The sequence below is a fragment of the Pristiophorus japonicus genome, chromosome 4, assembly GCF_044704955.1.
Source record: "Pristiophorus japonicus isolate sPriJap1 chromosome 4, sPriJap1.hap1, whole genome shotgun sequence".
In the NCBI taxonomy this organism is placed as follows: Eukaryota; Metazoa; Chordata; class Chondrichthyes; family Pristiophoridae; genus Pristiophorus; species Pristiophorus japonicus.
In genome coordinates, this window is record NC_091980.1 from 125,545,203 (window position 1) to 125,567,769 (window position 22,567).

General features: G+C 45.8%; 1 protein-coding gene across 2 annotated transcripts; it reads left to right on the forward strand.

The window, feature by feature from the left end:
* The first annotated feature begins 3,001 nt into the window (after positions 1–3,001).
* foxi3b (forkhead box I3b) lies at positions 3,002–5,082 on the forward strand. Of its 2 annotated transcripts, none has more exons than XM_070877311.1 (2): positions 3,002–3,570; positions 4,812–5,082. In XM_070877311.1, exons 1-2 carry the CDS (start codon positions 3,002–3,004, stop codon positions 5,080–5,082), a joined length of 840 nt encoding a protein of 279 aa, XP_070733412.1. The 2 variants fall into 2 exon arrangements, with proteins under 2 accessions (XP_070733412.1, XP_070733411.1); XM_070877310.1 differs by having other exon boundaries at positions 3,002–3,566; positions 4,553–5,082.
* Positions 5,083–22,567: the final 17,485 nt, after the last annotated feature.

Consider the following 22,567-nt stretch of genomic DNA (forward strand, 5'->3'; position numbering starts at 1 on the left):
CTAAACATTGTCGTCTTCAACAGCTCCAGTGCTGTGATAGGGGCAGGCAGCTGACTGAAGGCTGAGGCAAAATAGTAAACTTAAACTAATTATGTCTATTTTGACGTTAATAATCCCCAACTGCCATGCGATCATGTGACACTCACCCCCTTAATGTAATAAGTGGCGTGTGTGTAGGGAAGGGGGCGGTAGTGTATGATAAAAAATTCTCATTCTCATTCATTTTATTTTCTTATCATTGTAAACAGCTTATGGTATTGAGATACTCTGAATTGTGATATATTAGTTCTTGGATCTCCTGATCATTCTCATCAAACTAGTCCTGGTGTTTCCTGGTTGAGTGACCGAGTGTCTCTTTGCAGACACTGGTTATGGAGGCCTGGAGGGCAGGCCAAGCTCTGTGGGCATTCTGCGTCTCAGGGTTGTCAAGGCACGCCAGGTTAGCTGTGAGGCGCTGGCTGTATCGGGCTCTCTTAGCTGGGTCCTTAAGTGCCACAGCATTTACTTTTTTGCGGCACTGCTTCTGCTGCCCCCTCCGCTTTGGGGCTATGTTGATGTCGATGATGGATCGGATTAGGCGATGGTCCGTCCAGCAGTCGTCGGCTCCTGTCATGGTGCGAGTGATGCGTATAACCTTGCGATCCCTGACTCGGACGATGATATAGTCAAGCAGGTGCCAGTGCTTGGAGCGAGGGTGATGCCACGATGCCTTGTATTTGTCCCTCTGGCGGAACAATGTGTTGGTGATGACAAGTTCATGCTCTAAACAATTTGTCAGAAGTAGGATATCACTGGAGTTGGCTTTCCCTACCCCCTCTCTGCCAATCATGCCCCCCCCCAGAAGTCTGTGTCCTTGCCAACCCTGGCGTTGAAGTCACCGAGGAGGATCAGTTTGTCGCCCGCGGGGACGCAGGACAGGCCTTCGGCCGCCTGAGGAAAAGAGTGTTTGAAGACCAGGCCCTCAAAACTGCTCATGGCCTACAGGACTGTAGTAATACCTGCCCTCCTGTATGGCTCAGAGACATGGACCATGTACAGCAGACACCTCAAGTTGCTGGAGAAATATCACCAACGATATCGCCGCATGATCCTACAAATTCCCTGGGAGGACAGGCGCACCAACATCAGCATCCTCGTCCAGGCTAACATCCCCAGCATTGAAGCACTGACCACACTCGATCAGCTTCGCTGGGCAGGCCACATAGTTCATATGCCAGATACGAGACTCTCAAAGCAAGTGCTCCACTCGGAGTTCCTTCCCAGCAAATGAGCCAAAGGTAGGCAGCAGAAATGTAACAAGGACACCCTTAAAGCTTCCCTGATAAAGTGTAACATCCCCACTGACACCTGGGAGTCCCTGGCCCAAGACCGCCCTAAGTAGAGGAAGTGCCTCCGAGAGGGAGCTGAGCACCTCGAATCTCAACACCGAGAGCATGCAGAAATCAAGCGCAGGCAGCAGAAAGAGCATGCGGCAAACCAGTCCCACCCAACCACTTCCCTCAACGACTATCTGTCCCATCTGTGACAGAGTCAGTGGCTCTCGTATTGGGCTGTTCAGTCACCAAAAAACTCACTTCCTCAATTCCGAGGAACTGCCTATGATGATGATGATGATGACTCTGAATTGTTGAATTTATAATCCGCAGTGAAAGACAGCCCTTGGGGCCAGGGAGGGGAATAATCAGCCAGGAATATCCATCACTGCTTAGGGATCCTCGCTGTGAAACGCTGGTGTCGGTATCAGCTCGGGCTCAACCGCCATGCTCACCCTCACCCCACACCACCCCACCCTCCCACCTCCCTCCCCCACCCCACCCATGGTCGAATAGGCCACCAACAGTCACCGCTCGCGTGGGTAGAACAGCCGCTTGGGTCAAGGTAGCAGGAGCATGGACTGAGCTGGCAGCACTGAGGCCAGGCAACAGTCAGCGCCCGTGTGAAAGGAGAGGGTAGAAGAGGCAAGTGAAAATCAATAGGGCCAAAAGAAATGTTAGAGTTAGTGTTATATAGCCTGCAGCGGGTGCTAATCTATTGCTTTAACTAGTGTTAGGGTTAGGGTTATATAGTCCATAGCAGGTGCTAATCTGTTGCTTTAACTAGCATTAGGGTTATCTAGTCCATAGCAGGTGCTAATCTGTTACTGTAACTAGCATTAGAGTTAGGGTTATATAGTTCATATCAGGTGCTAATCTGTTGCTTTAACTAGTGTTAGGGTTAGGGTCTGTGGCTTTAAGTAGTGTTAGGGTTAGGGTCTGTAGCGGGTGTTAATCTGTGGCTTTAACTAGTGTTAGGATTCGGGTCATATAGTCTGCAGCGGTGCTTACTTTATCCAGCTTTCTCCCTCATGTTCCTGTTAAAAACCTGCCCTATATTACACTGCACTATCTATTGTCACTTACCCCAGGCAAATCCCTCCACAAGCCATGGAGGAAAGAAAGAGAAGGTTTGTTGAGTTGAACGATTTGAATTGTGTCTCAAGGCTGCGAGAGAGAATTTTGCCCAAGCTCGGGTTTGCTTACTCTGACAGATACCAAAGTTTTTTTTGTGTACTATCAGGTAAATCAAGTTCATTTCGAGTGGAGCTCTTTTTTTACTCTCCTATTTTGTTTTTTTACTTTGGAATGGGTCCGACTGTGCCTTGCACAATACTTCGTCGAGCACTTCTCGACTACAGAATGCTTTGGGCAATGTGTCCATGTTGACAGTATAAATACATCACTTTTTTTTCCTTTCGTCTCCCCCCTGCCACCCCCTCCCCCTCCCCACCTCTAAGTAGCACGTCAACTTATTAAACTGACCAAACGTACAAAGAAACTAAACCGTCAACATTTGGTCTTGGTGATGTCAGCACCAATCAGTGCGAGCTCGGGGCGGAGCCTGTAATAGATACCCTGAGAATGCAGGTGTATAAGTACGAGGTGCAAGGTGCAAGTGCTTTGACAGCTGCTTTGCCGCAAGAGATTCGAGAAGTTGATTCAAACCTGACTGGTCTGAACAGATTATGAGTTCGTTTGATCTCCAGACACAATCACCCCCTCGGTGCAGCCCTCAGTTCCCCAGCATCGGCCAAGAGCCTCCAGAGATGAACATCTTCTGCGAGAACTTCTTCCACCAGCAGAATGCACAGAGGCCGTCCAACTATGACATCGAGGACTACAGCTCATCCGCCAACCCCTACCTCTGGTTAAATGGACCCTCCATGAATTCCTCCTCGTACCTGTCGGGATCCAATGCCAGCCCCTTCATCCCGCAGTCCTACGGGATGCCGCGACAGTTCCTGCCCAACAGCACCGGTTTGGGAGGATCGGACCTAGGGTGGCTCTCCATCCCCAACCAAGAAGAGCTTCTGAAACTAGTGAGACCGCCATACTCCTACTCAGCTCTGATTGCAATGGCAATCCACGGGGCCCCAGACAAGAGGCTGACCCTTAGTCAGATCTATCAGTACGTGGCTGATAACTTTCCCTTTTATAACAAGAGCAAGGCTGGGTGGCAGAATTCCATCAGGCACAATCTCTCCCTCAACGACTGCTTTAAGAAAGTCCCCAGAGATGAGGATGATCCAGGTAAGTTGCCTTTGATTTTAAAATAATTTTGTGAGGGTTTCTTTCGCTCTAAACTACAATTAGTCTTGACAGATTCATGAAGGCAGCATTTGTCCTTTGAACCTCGTCACATGTTCCAAGTTCATCGCTGAACATGTTTTATTGCCGGGGGTTTAAGTCATAGAATCATAGAATAGTTACAGCACGGAAGAAGGCCATTCGGCCCGTCGAGCCCATGCCGGCTCTCTGCAAGAGCACTTTAATTAGTCCCACTCCCCCGCCCTTACCCAGTAGCCTACAATTTTTTTTTCCTTTAGGTACTTATCCAACATCCTTTGAAATATTGATTTAAGTTCTAGGAAATAGTAGGAGACTGCGTTTATTGACCTACCTGATTGAATCAGTATTCAATACTTTAAAAACTCCACCATGCCATCAGTGTCACTCCAACATTGGTGGTCTGACCTTGTGCAGAGTTCACCTGGTATTTTTATTTTAATGGAATGACCTAGGTGAAGGGCCAAAGCCCATAATGCTTAACACCGCCGGGGTTGGAGGGAGCACGACAAGAAGATGAGGTTAAATCAAGTGGTTAAATATCATCAAGCTTGAGTTTTAGAAGACTGTAGATTGTCGGAGGAAAGGAAAGGCTGAAGGAGCCCAGGAGCTCTTCAGTTTTGAGGTATAGGAATCGAGCGTGTGAGAACCGGAGACAACATGACGAATCTTGATTTCAGCACAGTGAGGGCATACGCAGGAGGAGTATTAAGAGAGAAAAGTTCCGAGGGACAACGACCATAGTTGTATGGGTAAAAGAGTGTTAAGTTTAAGCACTCTAAGATAATGCCGCTCATTGAATATGAGTGAAGAGAATGTTCTTGAAGTCTTTCGGAGACTTTCCCAAGGGTAAATTAGGATTATATTGCCACACTTGTCGATGAGCTGACTCAGTTCACCGCCTCGTGACATCTCACCTGTTTTTTTTTCTCGCCTCCCACATATTGCAGGAAAAGGAAATTACTGGACACTGGATCCCAACTGTGAGAAAATGTTTGACAACGGAAACTTTCGCCGCAAGAGGAAGAGGAAGTCCGATCCCAATTCCGGCGCTGGCAATATTGGTGCTGAGAAGTCCGACGAGAGCAGCCACAAGGCACCTCAAAGCCCAGGGATCCTGGACAACTCCTCCACTAGGACAGGAAACTCTCCGGAGAAGAAATCCCCTCCCCCCATCTCTGCTCCCTGCCTCAGCAACTTCATATCTAGTATGTCCACCTACAACAATCCTACAGGGGGCAGGCAAGCTTCTCTTGGACTGGTCAATGACACCTCCCAGAGGATGGGACAGAATATGATGGGCTTTAGCTCATACTCGCCTTCCAGTAACATCCTGGGCCAGTCCGGGTCAGAGTGGTCTGATCCAGGAGCATCAAATCGTTACGGCTATTCTTCAGTGCTAAACCAGTTCAACAACCACTTCTACAACAGCATCAATGCAAACAGTCTGCTGTACTCCAGGGAAGGGACAGAAGTGTGAAAGGAAGATTCACTGAATGAAGGATCAATTGTAAAAATTACATAATTATGACAAAAAAAATCCATTTAATGCTATGTAGTTTATTTATGAGAAAACATTTCATGGGCATCGTATTCCAGTATTTTAATTTTGTAATTGGGATAAAAGGACAGAAGTACAACTAAACCAAGTATCTTGATGCCTGGGCCAGGTAGGTGTGTACCATGGAGCCTCAGGGCCCTGTATAAAGTTTGAATCCAGGTTCCGATTAACTTGCATTAATCCCAAATTGCTGATGCGAACAGATTTGGTGTTCTGATTCAATGAAGCAATAGCCCCTTTCCAAAATTCAAACAGGGCAAAGCAGCGAGTGAGAAATAGAAGCACAGTTAGGACTGAGTTGCCTGGGCTTTGAGAGCTAAATTGTCCAGGGCTGAAGGGTCCCCTGTGGCCCTTGGGGCAGAGTTTGGCCAACACCTGAATTAAATCCTGATGAGACTGGCTCACACTGAGCCGAGGAAAAGAAAGAGCTCTTGAAGGTGACGGGATTCCTCTGGGACCAAACACCTGCCCATAAATAGGAATGGCGATGAAGTGTCCAATCTGAAGTGAAAAATTACACTTTCAAGAATCCTCCTCAATTGCCCTCAGCGCTCCTGAGCTAGGAAAGGGTAAAACTCAGCCTCCTGCTTCTGATCTTGAGCCAGAAACCAGCTGTTGGAACGTGTGTGGGCTTTGGGCAAGGACCAGGAACAGGCTTCGCTGTGGTGACCTTCACAGTTGATTAGTCTGCCAATTCATTCTCCAGGCTTACGATGACAAGTGTCCCATTGAACGGGAAGGGTGGCGAATACCTGTGGTAATATAGTACGGGTGTTCAGGGGAGAAGAGTGGAAAACTGGTAAAGATCCAAAAATGCAAATAATTTAATGTATACATTTCAATTTTAGCATTGTTAATCTCGGTACAGTTACTTAAATGGGAGGATTATAGACAGTGTAATATTCTGTTGAGTGTTTTAAGCTTGCTAAATTTGCGTGACTGTTAAATGGCATCTGGTGGTTACAAATTTCAATTCATTGTCCACTACTTTCAGCAAACTTGTTTTTGTGTCTGATTGTGGTTTGTAATTTGTACATTTTTCTTACATTCATTTTTATGCTTTGTAAAATATTACCTCAAAGGAGAAAGGGAAATCTTTTACAATAAAATATTTTATAAAGGAGCTGGTTTCTTTTCTCAGTATGGTTGCTACGATTGGAGGAATTACATTCAGAAATTTTAAAAACATTTTTCTTGCAAACATCAGACCGAGGGGTGTTGATGCCATGAATGGAACACGCTTTCCTTCAGGCACCCATTGTCAGCATCAAGCATGCTCAGATCTGTTACAGTACAGTGAGATACTGGGTTAAACCCCCTCTGTACTGTCCCATCAAACATTCCCTGGCAGGCACAGCACAGGTTAGATACAGAGTAAAGCACCTTCTACACTGTCCCATCAAACACTCTCAGATAGTTGTAGCAACATAAAGCTCACTCAAATCTTCTCCCACATTATGCCTTAGCCCCAGTGTGAATTATTATGTTCCTCAGATCAGCTAATCATGTTCATTTTTAAACACTGTTGTGTTGAATTTTAGGCACTTTCATGTTCTATGACTATCTTCATTCGGAACTCGATGGGGACTGTTGATACTCATATAATATGTTACTCACAGCCTACAGAAAATCAAAACTACAACCCCTTATATCTGCTTACATTTAAACCTAGATCCAGGATATGAAAGAATAGCTTCCTAACCCATTGCCTCACCCAGTCACGAAGCATTAGTGAAAAAAAACTATTCGATGAAAGGAAAGTTTTGTAAAAAAAAAAACTATTTTTGGTCAAAGCAATATTAAACTCAATTAAAAAATGACATATGAATCAATGCTCTTTAAATGTCACCTTTATTATTGTTCCAAACTCCTTTATTATTGTCAAAAACTCGGCTGCCCGTGTCCTAACTCACACCTAGTCCTGCTCACCCATCACCCCTGTGCTCGCTGACCGACAATGGCTTCCGGTTAAGCAACGCCTCAACTTCAAAATTCTCATTCTTATTTTGAAATCCCTCCATGGCCTCGCCCCTCCCAATCTCTAAAATCTCCTCTAGCCCCACAACCCCCATCGAGGTGTTTGCGCTCCTCTAATTCTGCCCTCCTGAGCATCTCTGATTATAATCAATCAACCATTGATGGCCATGCCTTCTGTTGCCTAGGCCCCACACTCTGGAGCATGGGGCCTAGGCAACCTCTCCACCTCTCTACCTCTCTTTCCTCCTTCAAGACGCTCCTTAAAACATACTTCCTTGACCAAGCTTTTAGTCACCTGCGCTAATTTATACTTATTCGGCTCAGTGTCAAATTTTTTTCTCATAATACTCCTGTGAAACATCTTGGGACATTTCACTACATTAAAGGCGCTATATAAATACACATTGTTGTTGTTGTTGTTATCCCCATCACAAGCACTCGCCCACACCTCCTCCACTCCCAGTGGTCCTGGTATAACCATCCTCCATTCCCAGCTACCACTGGCCAAGAAAAAATGGGAACAATAGTTAAGGTCTAAAGTTGTTAAACTGCAGTGTTAAGGTAGGAAGGCTGTAAAGTTCCTAGTGTAAAAATGAGGTGCAGTTCCTCGAGCTTCTGTTGTGCTTCATTTGTACGGCGTAGAAGGCCAAGGTCAGAAAGGTCAGACTGGGAGTGGGGTGAAATTAAAGTTGCAGCAATGATCAGTAGAAAGAACCTCAGTTGATTTTCTCTTCCCCCATCTGTAGTATCCCAGCACAAAAGCAAAATACTATGTATGCTGTATTCGCTGCTCACGATGCAGACTCTTCTGCACTCGGGAGACCAAAAGTAAATGAACGTCTTGCTAAACACCTCCATTCAGTCCGCAAGCGTGACCCTGAGATTCCGGTTGCTGCCACTTTAATTCTCTGCCCCACGTTAGACCTTAACCACCGCTCCCATTTTCTCTCGGACCGCAGGTGCTGGGAATGGAGGATGGCCGCACCAGAGCCACTGGGCGTGGAGGAGGTGTGGGTGAGTACTTCTGCTGGGGACTCCCTATCAGTACATGGGGTGGTCCACACCCATAGGGTTTACCTGCCTTCCGCCACATTCCTGGGCCACTTTAAGCACGGTATTTGCTTAAAAGCTGTTCATCTCTAACATCTTCCAGTTTTGATGAAAGGTCATCGACCTGTTCTGTTAAGTCTGGTTCTCTCTCCACAGATGCTGCCTGAGCTGATTATCTGACCTGAAGATTACATGGTGGATGGTGATTGGGGATCATTGAGGCTGTTAAGAGAAGCAAAAGATAAAATAGCAGAGGCTCTGACCATCATTTTCCAATCCTCTCTGGCTACAGATGTGGTGCCGGAGGACTGGAGGACTGCTAACGTGGTACCTTTGTTAAAAAAGGGAGAAAGGGATAGACCGAGTAATTACAGGCCAGTCAGCCTAATCTCGCTGGTGGGAAGTTTGTGTCTGACTAACTTGATTAAATTTTTTGAGAAGGTATCAAGGAGGGTCAATAAGGGTTTATGTAGTGTATATGGATTTTAGTAAGGCTTTTGATAGGATCCCACATGGCAGACTGGTCATGAAAGTAAAAGCCCATGGGATCCAGGGCTAAGTGGCAAGTTGGATCCAAAATTGGCTCGGAGGTAGGAAGCAAAGGGTAATGGTTGATGGGTGTTTTTGTGAGTGGAAGGCTGTTTCCAGTGGGGTTCCGCAGGGCTCAGTACTAGGGGCTGGAAATTCGCCACCGTAAGGATCGATCTAGCCCAATTTTTTGGAGCTAAAAGGTTTTTTGGGGAGCTAAATAAATTTAGGGCCATTTTGCTAGTTTCGCCAGTGGTGTAACACCATCCTTAAAAAATAAGAGCCGATTTTTTTGAGAACCGTTTTTGTGACATCACTTGGGGTCAAACCCAACGATACTACCGTTTTTGTGAGTTTCCTCAATAAGGATATTTTTAGGGACAGTGCTTTAAAAAAGCTTGCCATACCTAGTCGAGTCCGATCGAAATCAGCATTAACGGGGCCATCTTTGGAAATGGAGCTAAAAGTTAAAGCTTTGGGAGGGAACAAAACCTATATTTTATGTTTAAACTACTTAAAAATGCACTGAACATTTGAGGTTTTAAAAATTAAAGGACTACTTTGACTACGAAGCAGCAATTTTAAAAATGTAAACTTTTCGGTAATTTTGTTTTATTCGTCAGCCTGCACTGTCATCCACACTGCGCTGCAGCAATTTCCCTGCCCTCCTCAAAGCAGGCACACTGGCCGTAACTGGCCTCAGTACCCGACCTGGGAGGGAACACCACCACCGGCAGCGGGGAGATAAAGAGCAGCAGCCCACGGACATGAAACTGCATGGACACTTTAGTCTCATTTACAACCGAGGGTTTAGGGGCCGTGGTTACGAGAGAGAGAGAGAGAGACGAGAGAGAATGAAACGAGACAGAGACAGAGACAGAGAGAGAAAGAGAGAGAATGAAATGAGACAGAGAGAGAGAAAGAGAGAGAATGAAACGAGGCAGAGATTGAACTCAAACCTCTATGTGATCAGGCCATGTTTATTTTACAGGACAAGTTTCACTAAAAGATGCGTAAATATCCATTCACCAGCATCAAAGCAGAGAATAAGGAATTTTTCGGTCAGAGTAATATCCCCACCGGCATTTTAACTTTAGAGCCTCAAATATATGCTGTGTTGAGCATGCACAGAACGGGCGTTAATTTTAAGGCGAAAAAATTTAGCTCCGTACGTAAAAATGGTGGTATTTTAAGGCCATTCCAAATTTTTGGTGAAACTTAGGCTTTATTTTTTTGGCTCTATTTCGGCATTAAAAAATCAGCTGTTATTCGCAAATAGCTATTGTTCAATGTGGAAAGTCTGGCCCTATGTCCCTTGCCTTTTGTGGTATATATCAATGATTTAAACTTGAACGTAGAGGGTAAGATTAAGAAGTTTGCTTGATACTAAAATCGGCTGTGTGGTTGATAATGAAGAAGAAAGCTGTGGACGGCAGGAAGATATCAATGATCAGGTGGGCAGAACAGTGGCAAATGGCATTCAGTCCAGAGAAGTGTGAGGTTATGCATTTGTGGATGGCAAACAAGGCAAGGGAATACACATTAAGTGGTAGGACACTGAGACATGTAGAGGAAGAAAGGGACTTTGGAGTGCAGGTCCACAGATTCCTGAAGGTAGCAGGCCAGGTAGATAAGGTGGTTAAGAAGGCAAACAGAATACTTGCCTTTATTAGCCGAGGCATAGAATACAAGAGCAGGGGAGTTATGCTTGAACTGTATAAAACACTGGTTAGGCCACAGCTAGAGTACTGCATGCATTTCTACAGGAAAGATGTAATTGCACTAGAAAGAGTACAGAGGAGATTTACGAGGATGTTGTCTGGACTGGAAATTTTAGCTACAAGGAAAGATTCGATAGGCTGGGTGTGTTTCCTTTGGAATAGAGGAGGCTAAGTGGAGACCTTATTGAGGTGTATAAAATTATGAAGGGCCTAGATAGAATGGATAGGACGGACCTATTTCCCTTAGCAGAGGGCTCAAGAACCAGGGGGCATAGATTTAAAGTAATTGGTAGGAGGCTTAGAGGGGATTTGAGGGAAAATTTCTTCACCCAGAGGGTGGTGGGGGTCTGGAACTCACTGCCTGAAAGGGTGGTAGAGGCAGAAACCCTCACCTCATTTAAAAAGTATTTGGATGTGCACTTGAAGTGCCATAACCTACAGGGCTATGAACCAAGAGCTGGAAAGCGGGATTAGGCTGGATAGCTGTTTTTTGGCCAGCATGGACATGATGGGCCGAAATAGCCTGCTTCCGTGCTATAAATTTCTATGATTTTATGATCTGGTGTATGTGGCTCTAGACTACATCAGCCAGTACCTCCTTTAAAGAACTCTACCAACATTTAGGGGCCATGAACTTCCACGGGGTGTCATCCCGACAATTATTCACCCATGGGTGCCCTCCACAATATGTGGGGTCAGAGGGAGGACACTTAAACAGCATGGGGCCGGCAATCACCCACAACGCCATGGGAACATCATGCCCCAAACTGAAATGATAAAATGATAAAAGGTTTCAATAGGATAAATACAGAGAAACTCTTTCGTCTGGTGGGAGAAATGCAGAATAAAGGGATATAATCTTAAAATGAGAGCTAGTCCATTTAGGTGTAAAATCAGGGAGCACATTTTCACACAAAGGTTAGTGGAAATCCAGAATTATTTCCCCCCAAAAGGCTGTGAATGCTGGAGGTCAATTGAAACTTTCAAGACTGAGATAGATAGAGATATAGGCCAATATTCCGTTAGCCTTTTTGATTGCTTTTTGTACCTGTGCCCTAGCTTTAAATGATTTGTGTATTTGGATCTTTAAATCTCTTTGCTCCTCTACGGTCCCTAGTTTCTCACCATTTATAAAATACTCCAATTTATCTTTCATAGGTCAAAGTGGATGACCTCATATTGAACACCATTTGCCATAATTTTATCCATTTACTTAATCTGTCTGTGTCCCTTTGCAACTTCCGGTTCCCATCTACACTACTTTTTGATCCTCCTAACATAGTGTCACCTGCAAACTTGGACATATAGCTATCTATTCATGTGGCTCAGGTAATAATCTCATTTCTGACTACTACTTGCTGTGACAATACTAAAAGAATGTCTTGCAGCTGTTTTCTTCATCATGCTTAATCCAAAGACAGTTGGAATGAATGTCGTTCCGTCTCTCTCCAAGCTGGGAGTGTGCCAAATCAGCAAGACCCTCTACCTGGACACCTGGACAGAAAGATCCCTTCCCCCCCCTGACGTTACCACTTATCTTCTCATATCCTCACCCTGACCACCCCACATAGTGGATACGAGAAGATAAGTGGTAACGTCACACCAGCTGCTCCAGGTGGGGCCAGAACAATGACTCAACTCAATGACAGCTTAAATAAAACAAAGCAAGAATTGCATTCATAAAGCACTTGATCATATCTCTCAGGTGGCTCAAATTACTCCACATGCAATGGCTGCTGGTGTGTAGGCATCAAGGCAGCCATATTGCACAGAGAATGCAAGGTGAACTCATTGCTCTTCTTCGAATGCAGCAACTGAATCTTTAACATCCACCCGGACCATCAGACAGGACCTCCGTTTACATTTTCTTATGATGGCACCACCCTGAGAGGCAATAACCCCTCCTGTTTCTTGTCCAGCCATTTCATTAATCTCAGCATATCCACTTATCTACCTGAGAACTGAGCTGTGGGTAGCTTCTGATCTGTGAAGTACTGCACTGATCCCTGAGCATCTCAAAGCCAAACAGGAGCCTCCGCAGTAATCTGAGCATTCGCAAGAGAGGCTCTAACTCATATTCAGAATTATGTCTTGGGACTGGGGCTCTGCTGCAGACGACCGAGGAGTTGCCAAGTATTCCATGGCAGCCTGCAGAGATGTGGCTCATGGATTCCACACTTTTATTCTTGGAGAGACAAAAAATGACTTCTGTAAACCTTCATGCTGAGACAGCAACCTACTTTTATGACAAGGTCTGTGAGGTCCAAATGCTTAGGCGCTGTAGTTAACGGAGGAACTTGGCAACCCTTTTGCACCTGCTCCTGTTCCTTCACTACTGTCCAAATTGTTCTTCCACATCTATACCCTGACTCAAATTGTGCTTATTCTTGAGCTCAGTGTGTGTATCTTGATGGTGCTTGTGACAGTTAGTTTGAGTTAGGGTATCCACATTGGCTCAATCATGGCACTCTCAGCTCCAAGTCAGAAGGTCGTGGGTTCATGCCCCACTCCAGAGACTTGAGCGCATATCATAGGCTGACATTTCAGTGCAGTACTGAGGGAGTGCAGCACTGTTGGAGGTGCCGTCTTTCGGATGAGACGTTAAATCGAGGTCAATCTTGCCTTCTCAGAAGGACATAAAAGATCCCAAGGCACTATTCGAAGAAGAGCAGGGGATATCTGGCCAATATTTATCCCTCATCCAACACTAAAAACAAATTATCTGGTCATTATCACATTGCAGTTTGTGGGATTTTGCTGTGTACAAATTGGCTGTCGCGTCTCCTATATTACAACAGTGACTACACTTCAAAAGCACTTAATTAGATGTAAAGCACGTTGGGTCATCCTGAGGTTGTGAATCTACTCCTTAACCCCTTCCCCACATTGGAAAAGTCCTCTGCCAAAATGGAAGGGTCAAAATACACCTTTGAATCAATGGCGGGTGCACTGTCTCGCTCCAGTCGCTTTAAAGGTATGGCAGAGATTTTGGGCCATGAAAATGGTCTGGTGTTACTGGGAAGGGTAAATGGGGATAATCTGCAAGATATGGGTGGGTTCACCACAGTCTTTCTTGCTTCTCCTCTTCTATCATCATAGGCAGTCCCTCAAAATCGAGGAAGACTTGCTTCTACTCTAAAATTGAATTCTTAGGTGACTGATCAGTCCAATACGGGAATTACAATCTCTGTCACAGGTGGGACAGACAGTCGTTAAAGGAAAGGAGGGGTGGGACTGGTTTGCTGCACGCTCCTTCCGCTGTCTGTGCTTGATTTCTGTATGCTCTCGGCAATGAGACTGAAGATGCTCAGCACCCTCCCAGATGCACTTCCTCCACTTAGGGCGATCTTTGGCCAGGGACTCCCCGGTGTTGGTGGCGATGTTACATTTTATCAAGGAGGCTTTGAGGGTGTCCTTGAAATGTTTCCTCTGTCCACCTTTGGCTCGCTTGCTGTGTAGGAATTCCGAATGGAGCACTTGCTTTGGGAGTCTTATGTCAGGCATGCAAACAATGTGGCCCACCCAGTGGAGCTGATCAAGTGTGGTCAGTGCTTCAATGCTGGAGACGTTGGCCTGGTCGAGGACGTTAATGTTGGTGCGTCTATCCTCCCAGGGGATTTGAAGGATCTTGCGGAGACATTGCTGGTGATCTTTCTCTCGCGATTTGAGGTGTCTACTGTATATGGTCCATGTCTCTGAGCCATACAGGAGGCCACCACGGTCCTTGCTCCTCTTGGAAATTTTCTTTCCCACTCCAAAGCTACTGATATGCCTCCTGCATTCTCACTTGTTTGGAAATTAAGATTCTTTGCAATGTCTTCTACTCCAACTCATCCTATCCCAGAAAGAAAGAAAGCATTTATATATTGGCCCTGAATTTGTTGCCGAAGGTTTCCCGTGGGGAAATGTCTCCGATCCGCAAACAAAATGCCCGCATATCTGGTGGTCCGGGAGATACGAAGATTCGCAATACTGGGCCTCTCCAGGTACACACAGGAATAGGCCCACGTATCTCAGGGGTGCACGTGGTTCACAAGCGCCCTGGGATCACATGGGCTGGCCCAACCAATCCCCATAAGCATGAATGGGAATACCCCAAAAATACATCTACATTTAAAATAAATAAAAAAAACATTACATATTTAAAATGGCATTTAATTAAATATTTAAAACCAAAACTTAATTTTTTGAAAACTAAATTTACGTTTTAAAGGGGCTAACAATAAAATTGTACAGGGTTTTTAGTGTATAAATGACTGATAAAATTATATTTTTATGTTTTTACCAGGCACGAGAATTTTACGGGCATTCGCCTGCGGAGGTCCTTTTCCAGGGGATGCATTGGATCTGTCAAGAAAATTCTTGATAGATCGCAAGTTCTGGGTTTTAGCCCATGCGCTTCGTGCAAGAAAACCCAGAACTTGTACAGCCCCAACAGGCACGTGCACATGTCGTATGCACCTGTAGGGGCCGCAAATTATGGCAAATTATGGTTCATGATCTCAGGATGTCCCAATGCACCTCACAGCCAATTAAGTACTTTTAAGTGTTGTAATGTAAAGAATCACAGCAGCCAATTAGAACATGGCAAGATCCCACAAACAGCAATGAGATAATTGACAAGATAATTTTTTTTGAGTGATATTGCTTTAAGGATAAATATTGGCCAGGAAACTAGAGAGAACTCTCCTGCTCTTCAAATTAGTGCCATGGGATCTTTTGCATCCACCTGAGAGAGCAGACGGGGCCTCAATTTAATGGCTCATCAAAAATATAGCATCTCTGACAATGCAGCACTCCCTCCGTACTGCACTCGAGTGTCAGCCCGGTTTTTGTGCTGCCGGCTCTGGAGTGGGACTTGAACCCACGACCTTCTGACTCAGATGCAAACTGCTGCTTCCCGATCTACCCGTCCCACCACGCTGGCATTCTGACATTTGCACCTCGACAAATAAAGCATACAAAGGGTACTTGTGAACTGCACTGCATTATTTAACAACAAGCCAAAGTTCCCTTGCATCAAAGTTGCTCGATCATTGAGATTCCGAAGACTCACTGCAGTGCCGCAGTAGTTAAAGGACAGCAGTCAGAGGTTTCCTTTAAAGCAATGTTATTAGCAGCTGTGTGCAGTGCTTACAATACAAACAGTAGCAGGAGATACTATAGAATGACAGAGGTGAGGACAACAGCTTTGAGGCTTTAAGCTAATTTCATTTTGCCCGCTTAATTCCTTGCAAACAAAAGGCTTATTACTTTCACACTTGTATATATTTTTTTATAATCACATAAAAGGACACGACTCAATTGTCAGCACAAGTGCCATTGGAAGCTCTCTCAGGTGGTGAGGGTTTGGATGTCATCGGGTTACAGCAGGACCAACGTCTGCACAAAGCGTGATACAGAATCTGCTAAATCAGTCCGACAGTGTGATACCATTACACAGAGGGTCATGGATCGGGAGGAGTGAGTGATAAGGGAGATGCACAATGCTCAGGATCCGATGGTCGATACTTTAGATAACTTTATTTATGGGTCATTGGGAATAAAACACCCAGTCAGGGCACCCAGGCCCCGATTTTAACTTGGGGCGGGTGGGGGTCGAGGCAAACCCCTCTGACTTTGGCAGTGTGACCTGGGAGATTAGAACTGCTGGGCCTCACCTGCATAGCCTTAGTCAGTCACCTGCTTGGAACCAGCAGGTAGCAGTAGATGACAGACCGGCGAGTGGGAAGGCAAAGATGGGTGCAGGAACCTGCCTCCAGGGACTGAAGGAACGGTCCCTGGCACTCACGTAAGTCATGGTCAGGGGGTTCAAGAGGACGTTGCGATCAGGAGAGGGGGCAAGCCGGGAGGGGACAGTGGTTGGCGGGTGGGAGGGGCCTAAACTTTCCTTGTTGGGTCCCCAGCAGCAGCCCTGCTCATCTTAACACCAAAAGGAAAGTTAAAAAAATATTAAAAGGACATCATTTTTAGAGGCCCCTTCTACCCCTTGCTCCTCAACCCGCTAGTTTTGTCTAGCGGGAAAGGCCACGCAGGCTTCAGGTTAAAATAGCAGTCGGGAGTCCGATCCGCCGACGTAAAGAAGGGCCCCGCAAGTTTTCGGTGGGTGTCTCTCTTGTCTGCTCAGAAGAGCATTTTAAATGGGAACTCGCAGGATCACCTGGGACATCAGCGGGCGAGTCCTGCGGATAAATTTAACCTCCCATCCTGCCAGGTTTATAATCGCCCCTCTAGTGTCAGCATCAAATACTCAGGCTTAGCACGGATCTCGATCTGTAACAATGTGCTCCAGTAACAACCTCAGCCTACTGAACCAGTGTGATAGAGGGCATTATGCCTTGCTAGAGAATATTACCAAGTAAGAGAAAGAAAGATTTTCATTTATGTAACAACTTTCACAACCTCAGGACATCCCAAAGCGCTTTACAGCCAATGAAGTATCGTCACTATTGTAATGTAGGAGACAATAGGCAGACAATTTTCACACAGCTAGCGCCCAGAAACAGCAGTGTCATAATGACCAAATAATAATAATCTATTTCAGTGATGTTGATTATTTGGGATAATTGTTGACCAGGACACGAAGGATAACTCCCCCGCTCTTCTTCGAAATAAAGCCAGGGATCTTTTATATCCACCTGAGAGAGCAGAAGGGGCCGTGATTTATCATCTGAAATACAGCACTTCCCTCAGTACTGCACTGGAGTGTCAGCCTAGATTTGTTGGGGGCGGTAACCCGCTCAGGGCGGTACTTCCTGCACCCGACACAAAAGTCCCGCCCCGGACGCGAAATTGCGGTTACCACCCCTCAGAGGAATTGGAGCGCAATCTCGCGTGTTCCACTTCCTCTTGGGGCGCGTCCTGGGGTAATGGTGGGGCGCGATCGGCAGCACTACATGACTGTTCCACGTGGCGGCACATGATTCAACGCCCCTCCCCTTCGGTTAATGGTGAGTGCCGCTGCACACCTTGCCGGGCCTCTGATGGCCTCCACTGGGCCGCAGCCTGGCACCCAAAACGGAGTGCCGGGCTGCAAGATGGCGGGCAGGACCACGCAAGGGGGGAAGAAGTTGGGCTGACCAGTGATTCGGCAAAACCACCAAGGTGGCGGCGCCGGGCACTCCCCACCTCGCGCCCCGCGAACGGATGTCAGTCCGGTTCGCGACCTGCAAGGCTGGCGCTGACACCGCTCTCGACAGCTTCGCGAGACACAGGGCAATATCCGCCGTGGGGTGGAATGGGGTCGGTGTGCGGCGTTAAGGGGTCGCTGCGCACGGTGATGATGTCATCGCCAGTTGTGCAGCGGCCCGGGGCGCTACCGGCAGGGCACGGCGCTACTGTGGCAGCGCCTCCGCTAACTCCCACGCAATTTCACGGCAGCCGGTAGCGCCCATCTGAGGAGAGGCGTTGGTTAAATATGCATTATGAGACTTTCCCAGTGGCTCAACAAGTTTATTCAGCAAGTAATGTGGCCACGCTTAATCAGCTTGGCTTAAATGAGCTAAGTCAGCACAGGGATTGAACCTCGCATCTTCCAGCTCATTTCTCCTTATTCATTTTTGAGATTATGGGTGTCTTTAGCATTTATTGCCTGTTCCTATTGCACTTGAGAAGATTGTGGTGAGCCTTCTTCTTGAAACACTGCAGTCCGTGTGGTGAAGGTGCTCCCACCGTGAAATTAGGAAGGAATTCCAGGATTTTCACCCAGGGATGATGAAGGAATGGCGATATATGTCTAAGTTGGGATGGCGAATGACTTGGAGGGGAACTTGGAGGTGATGGTGTTCCCATGCACCTGCTGACCTGGTCCTTCTAGGTGGTAGGGGTCACTGAGTTGCTGTAGAAGTAGCCTTGGCGAGTTATGTCTCTCTATGAGTCAGTAACGGACTTTACAATAACTTTACAAATGGAGTGATTTTTGGAAGGGGGAGAGGAGATTGTTTTGTCCAGTGAGAAATTGTTTGAACGATTTTCAATTTATCAAAGAGCTGGCTTGAATAAGTGTAAATATCTTATTTGAGTTGACTTACGTCAGCTGTTTTGTGTTCAGGAACTGATGCATGAACTATCCACATATTGTATTGCATTCTTTGAATGAACTGCCACTGATATTTTATGGCTTGCAATTTAAACTTAATTTCAACTCAGAACATTGAGTAAATGCACATTGCCTGCAGCTGTAGCAATAACAACTTTCATTTATATAGCGCCTTTAATATAGAAATATATCCCAAGGCACTTCACAGGAACATAATCAGACAAAAATGGACGCCAAGCCAAATAAGGAGATATTAGGAGAGTTGGTCAAAAGCTTGGTCAAAGAGGTGGGTTTTATGGAGGGTCTTAAAGGGCGAGAGAGAGGTGGAGAGGCAGAAAGGTTTAGGGAGGGAGTTCCAGAGCTTTGGGCCTTTGCCCTCTTTATGGCCCTATGATTTATGTAGCCCTATTCCCAGAACTCTATGCTCCTCTACTCGATTTAATTTCTTCCCTTCTAATAAGTGGCCTCCTTATTCCTCCGACTAATATGAACTACCTCACACTTTGCTATATTGAATTAAATTGATGGTTATCTGCCCAAGCTTTGCAAAGTGCTTCTCATGCAAGTAATTCATTTGAAGTGCAGTCTTTGTTGTTATGTAAATAAATTAACACAGCAGACATTTTGCACACCGCATGATGCCACAAACAGCAATGAAATGAATGAATGAATGAATAAGCAATTAAGATGTTCTTTTCAAGTTCTTAGCTCGTGATTTAAAATGAAAAACAGATTCGATAGGGTATATACTGAAAAAACGATTTCCTCTGGTGGGCGAATCAAGAACAGGGGGAATAATAAGAACATTAGAAATAGGAAGAGGAGTAGGCCATACAGCCCCTCGAGCCTGCCCCACCGTTCAATAAGATAATGCCTGATCTGATCATGGATTCAGCTCCACTTCCCTGCCCACTCCCCATAACCCCTTATCCCCTTATTGTTTAAGAAACTGTCTATTTCTGTCTTAAATTTATTCAATGTCCCAGCTTCCTTAGCTCTCTGAGACAGCGAATTCCACAGATTTACAACCCTTTGAGAGAAGAAGTTTCTCCTCATCTCTGTTTTAAATGGGCGGTCCCTTATTCTAAGATTTTGCCCTCTAGTTCTAGTCTCCCCCATCAGTGGAAACACCCTCTCTGCATCCACCTTGTCAAGCCCCCTCATAATCTTATACATTTCGATAAGATCACCTCTCATTCTTCTGAATTCCAATGAGTAGAGGCCCAACCTACTCAGCCTTTCCTCATAAGACAACCCCTTCATCCCCGGAATCAACCTTGTGCACCTTCTCTGAACTGTCTCCAAAGCAAGTATATCCTTTAATAAATATGGAAACCAAAACTGCACGTAGTATTCCAAGTGTGGCCTCACCAATACCTTATATAGCTGTAACAAGACTTTCCTGCTTTTATACTCCATCCTCTTTGCAATAAAGGCCAAGATACCATTGGCCTTCCTGATCACTTGCTGTACCTGCATACTATCCTTTTGTGTTTCATGAACCAGGACCCCCAGTTCCCGCTGTACTGCAGCACTTTGTAATCTTTCTCAATTTAAATAATAACTTGCTCTTTGATTTTTTCTGCCAAAGTACATGACCTCACACTTTCCAACATTATACTCCATCTGCCAAATGTTTGCCCACTCACATAGCCTGTCTATGTATTTTTGAAGATTTCTTGTGTCCTCCTCATACATTGCTTTTCCTCCCATCTTTGTATCGTCAGCAAACTTGGCTACATTACACTCAGTCCCATCTTCCAAGTCGTTAATATAGATTGTAAATAGTTGGAGTCCCAGCACTGATCTCTGCGGCACCCCACTGGTTACTGATTGCCAACCAATCTTTAAATTAGAGCTGGGACATTCAGGAGAGAATCCAGTAAGCACTTTTTCACACAAAGGGTAGTAGAAATCTGAAATTCACTCTCCAAAAGGATCTGGATACTGGGACAATTGGAGCTTTAATGACTAAGTTCGATATATTTGTTGGGTAAGGGTATCAAGGGAAATAGAGCTGAGGCGGGTAAATGGGGTTGAGGTACAGATGGGCCATGCACTAATTGAATGGTGGAACAGATACGAGGGGTTGAATGCCCTACTCTTCCTATGACCTAGAAATTTGACTACGACATGAAAGTTGCCATGTAACCGCGGCTGCGGATTAACAGATGCCGAAAATGGTGGAGCCGGTAGAAATTAAAACTTTGCACTGGGAACTAATGATTATTAGCCCAGCACTAAATTGACCGTGTAACGGCCTCCTGGTGGTGGTAGTCCCGCTATCAGTTCCGAATGTGCCGTTCAGAAGCGGCATTGCATCTTCCAACAGTTCTGGAAGCGAGGTTATGATTTCACCAGGAATTATGGGTTAGTAAAAAGGCAATGCATTGTCATTTGTTAAAAGGGCAATGCCTTCTGAACTGATAAAAATTCAAATAAAGTTAAAAAAAAAGCAGTTTTCAGCCCTTACACCTCTACTGCCTTACTGCAAAATTAACATTTGAAAAAGAATTCCCAAATGGGAGTCGACAGCTCTTAAAGCTGAATTCCCTTCCACACCTCAAAAAATGGGAAAAGTGCCTCAGGACTAATACTAATGATTTAGCAAGCCAGGGACGGGATTCCCATGGTCTCGTAAGCAGCACTCCAGCTTTGTGCAGGGAGTCACCACTGCAAGACAGGGGCCAGGAGGCCCTCCAGAAAGAACAAGGTAGGACTAGATCACCGAGGCCGTCACTGCCAGGCTGTGTTGTCTTCACCACCTGACTCCAGTGCCCAAAGAAGCTTCATGACCTGAGACAGCTGGTCAAGGTCAGTCGATTCATCTTCAAAAGCCATCTCCTACCAACTGCATCACTAGCCTCACACACTTCTCAATGCACGACACTCACCCCCAACTTCGCATCCACAATCATTCACCAACCAAAAATTGTATCAATCACGAGGCTTCACCTCACCCCCTTGGAGGTGCTGGCCATTCTTGGCAGGATTATGGCTGAGCCCTTGACCAACGGCAGGGCTGCAAGGATACAAAATGCTGGTATGCCCCTAAGTTATCCTCCTTCTTGCATGCACCTCATACTTTCCCACCTTTCCCTTACCTAAAACCCACAAAATCCAGCCTGCCCAGCCAGTAATTGACCAAGAAAAGGATGAGGAGAGTGAAGATGGAGAAGAAGGAGAAAAATAATAAGAAAAAGAAGAAAAAGAAAAAGTAAAAGATAAAAAGAAAAAGAAGATGATGAAGATGAAGATGAAGAAGAAGAAAGAACAACACCATCACTAGATTTGACACTCCAGCCACCAGCTTCTTGAGGTTGTCCTACAAGGCCATTTGCAGTGTCCCCCACTGAAAGGCAGTAGCCTTCCACCAGCTATGCTGCTGTCACTAGGGTAGCACTGAGTGATATCACTAGGATAGGCAAAGGTCAGTAACTAATGAAATGTATAATGGTGATCAGTTGATTTCTTGATGTTGGATGGAAAGATGTATAAAGTTGGATTGGAAAGTTTGCTTTGTGGTGGCTTTTATTTCAGCATCGTGACCAAGAGGACACTGTGATGGTCGGTAACAGAAGGAAGGTAAGATGTGAGATTAATGTTGAAAGAGGTATTGGGGTTGTGATCACTGGATCTGCAGGCAGATGATTCCATCCCGGATATCCTGGCCAGACTTGCATCCTTCCTTCTGCTTTCTCCTCTTTTGCATCTTCCTCTTCCCTCTGCGATGCAGTAAATATGGAATAAAAACATAAAATGCTGGAAATACTCAGCAGGTCAGGCAGCATCTCGACCTGAGACGTGGGCCCCGAAATTCATGGTCCTGGGAAGGACCATTACTGCCCGTTTGCGGCGGCTGTTCACAAAATTGATGGCCGCCGCTTTGGTCTCAACTGGCCGCCCTGACATAGATTCGGCCCAGGAGGTCTTGCAGCGGTGTGAGCCACCGCCGACTCTCGTGGCGGTGTGCAGCTTGCAGCAGTAGTGACGCGCTAAAAGTGCGCACCGCTGCCACTCTGCCCCCGGATCCATTTTCAGCGCTAAGAAGCCGACCCTTTAGCTGATGGTAACCTCGCCAGCTTTTAGG

Coding starts and splice junctions, on each gene's coding strand:
- foxi3b (XM_070877310.1), top strand. CDS start 3,002: ATGAGTTCGTTTGATCTCCAGACACAATCACCCCCTCGGTGCAGCCCT. Junction 3,567..4,552: donor CAGAGATGAGGATGATCCAG/GTAAGTTGCCTT, acceptor CACATATTGCAG/GAAAAGGAAATTACTGGACA.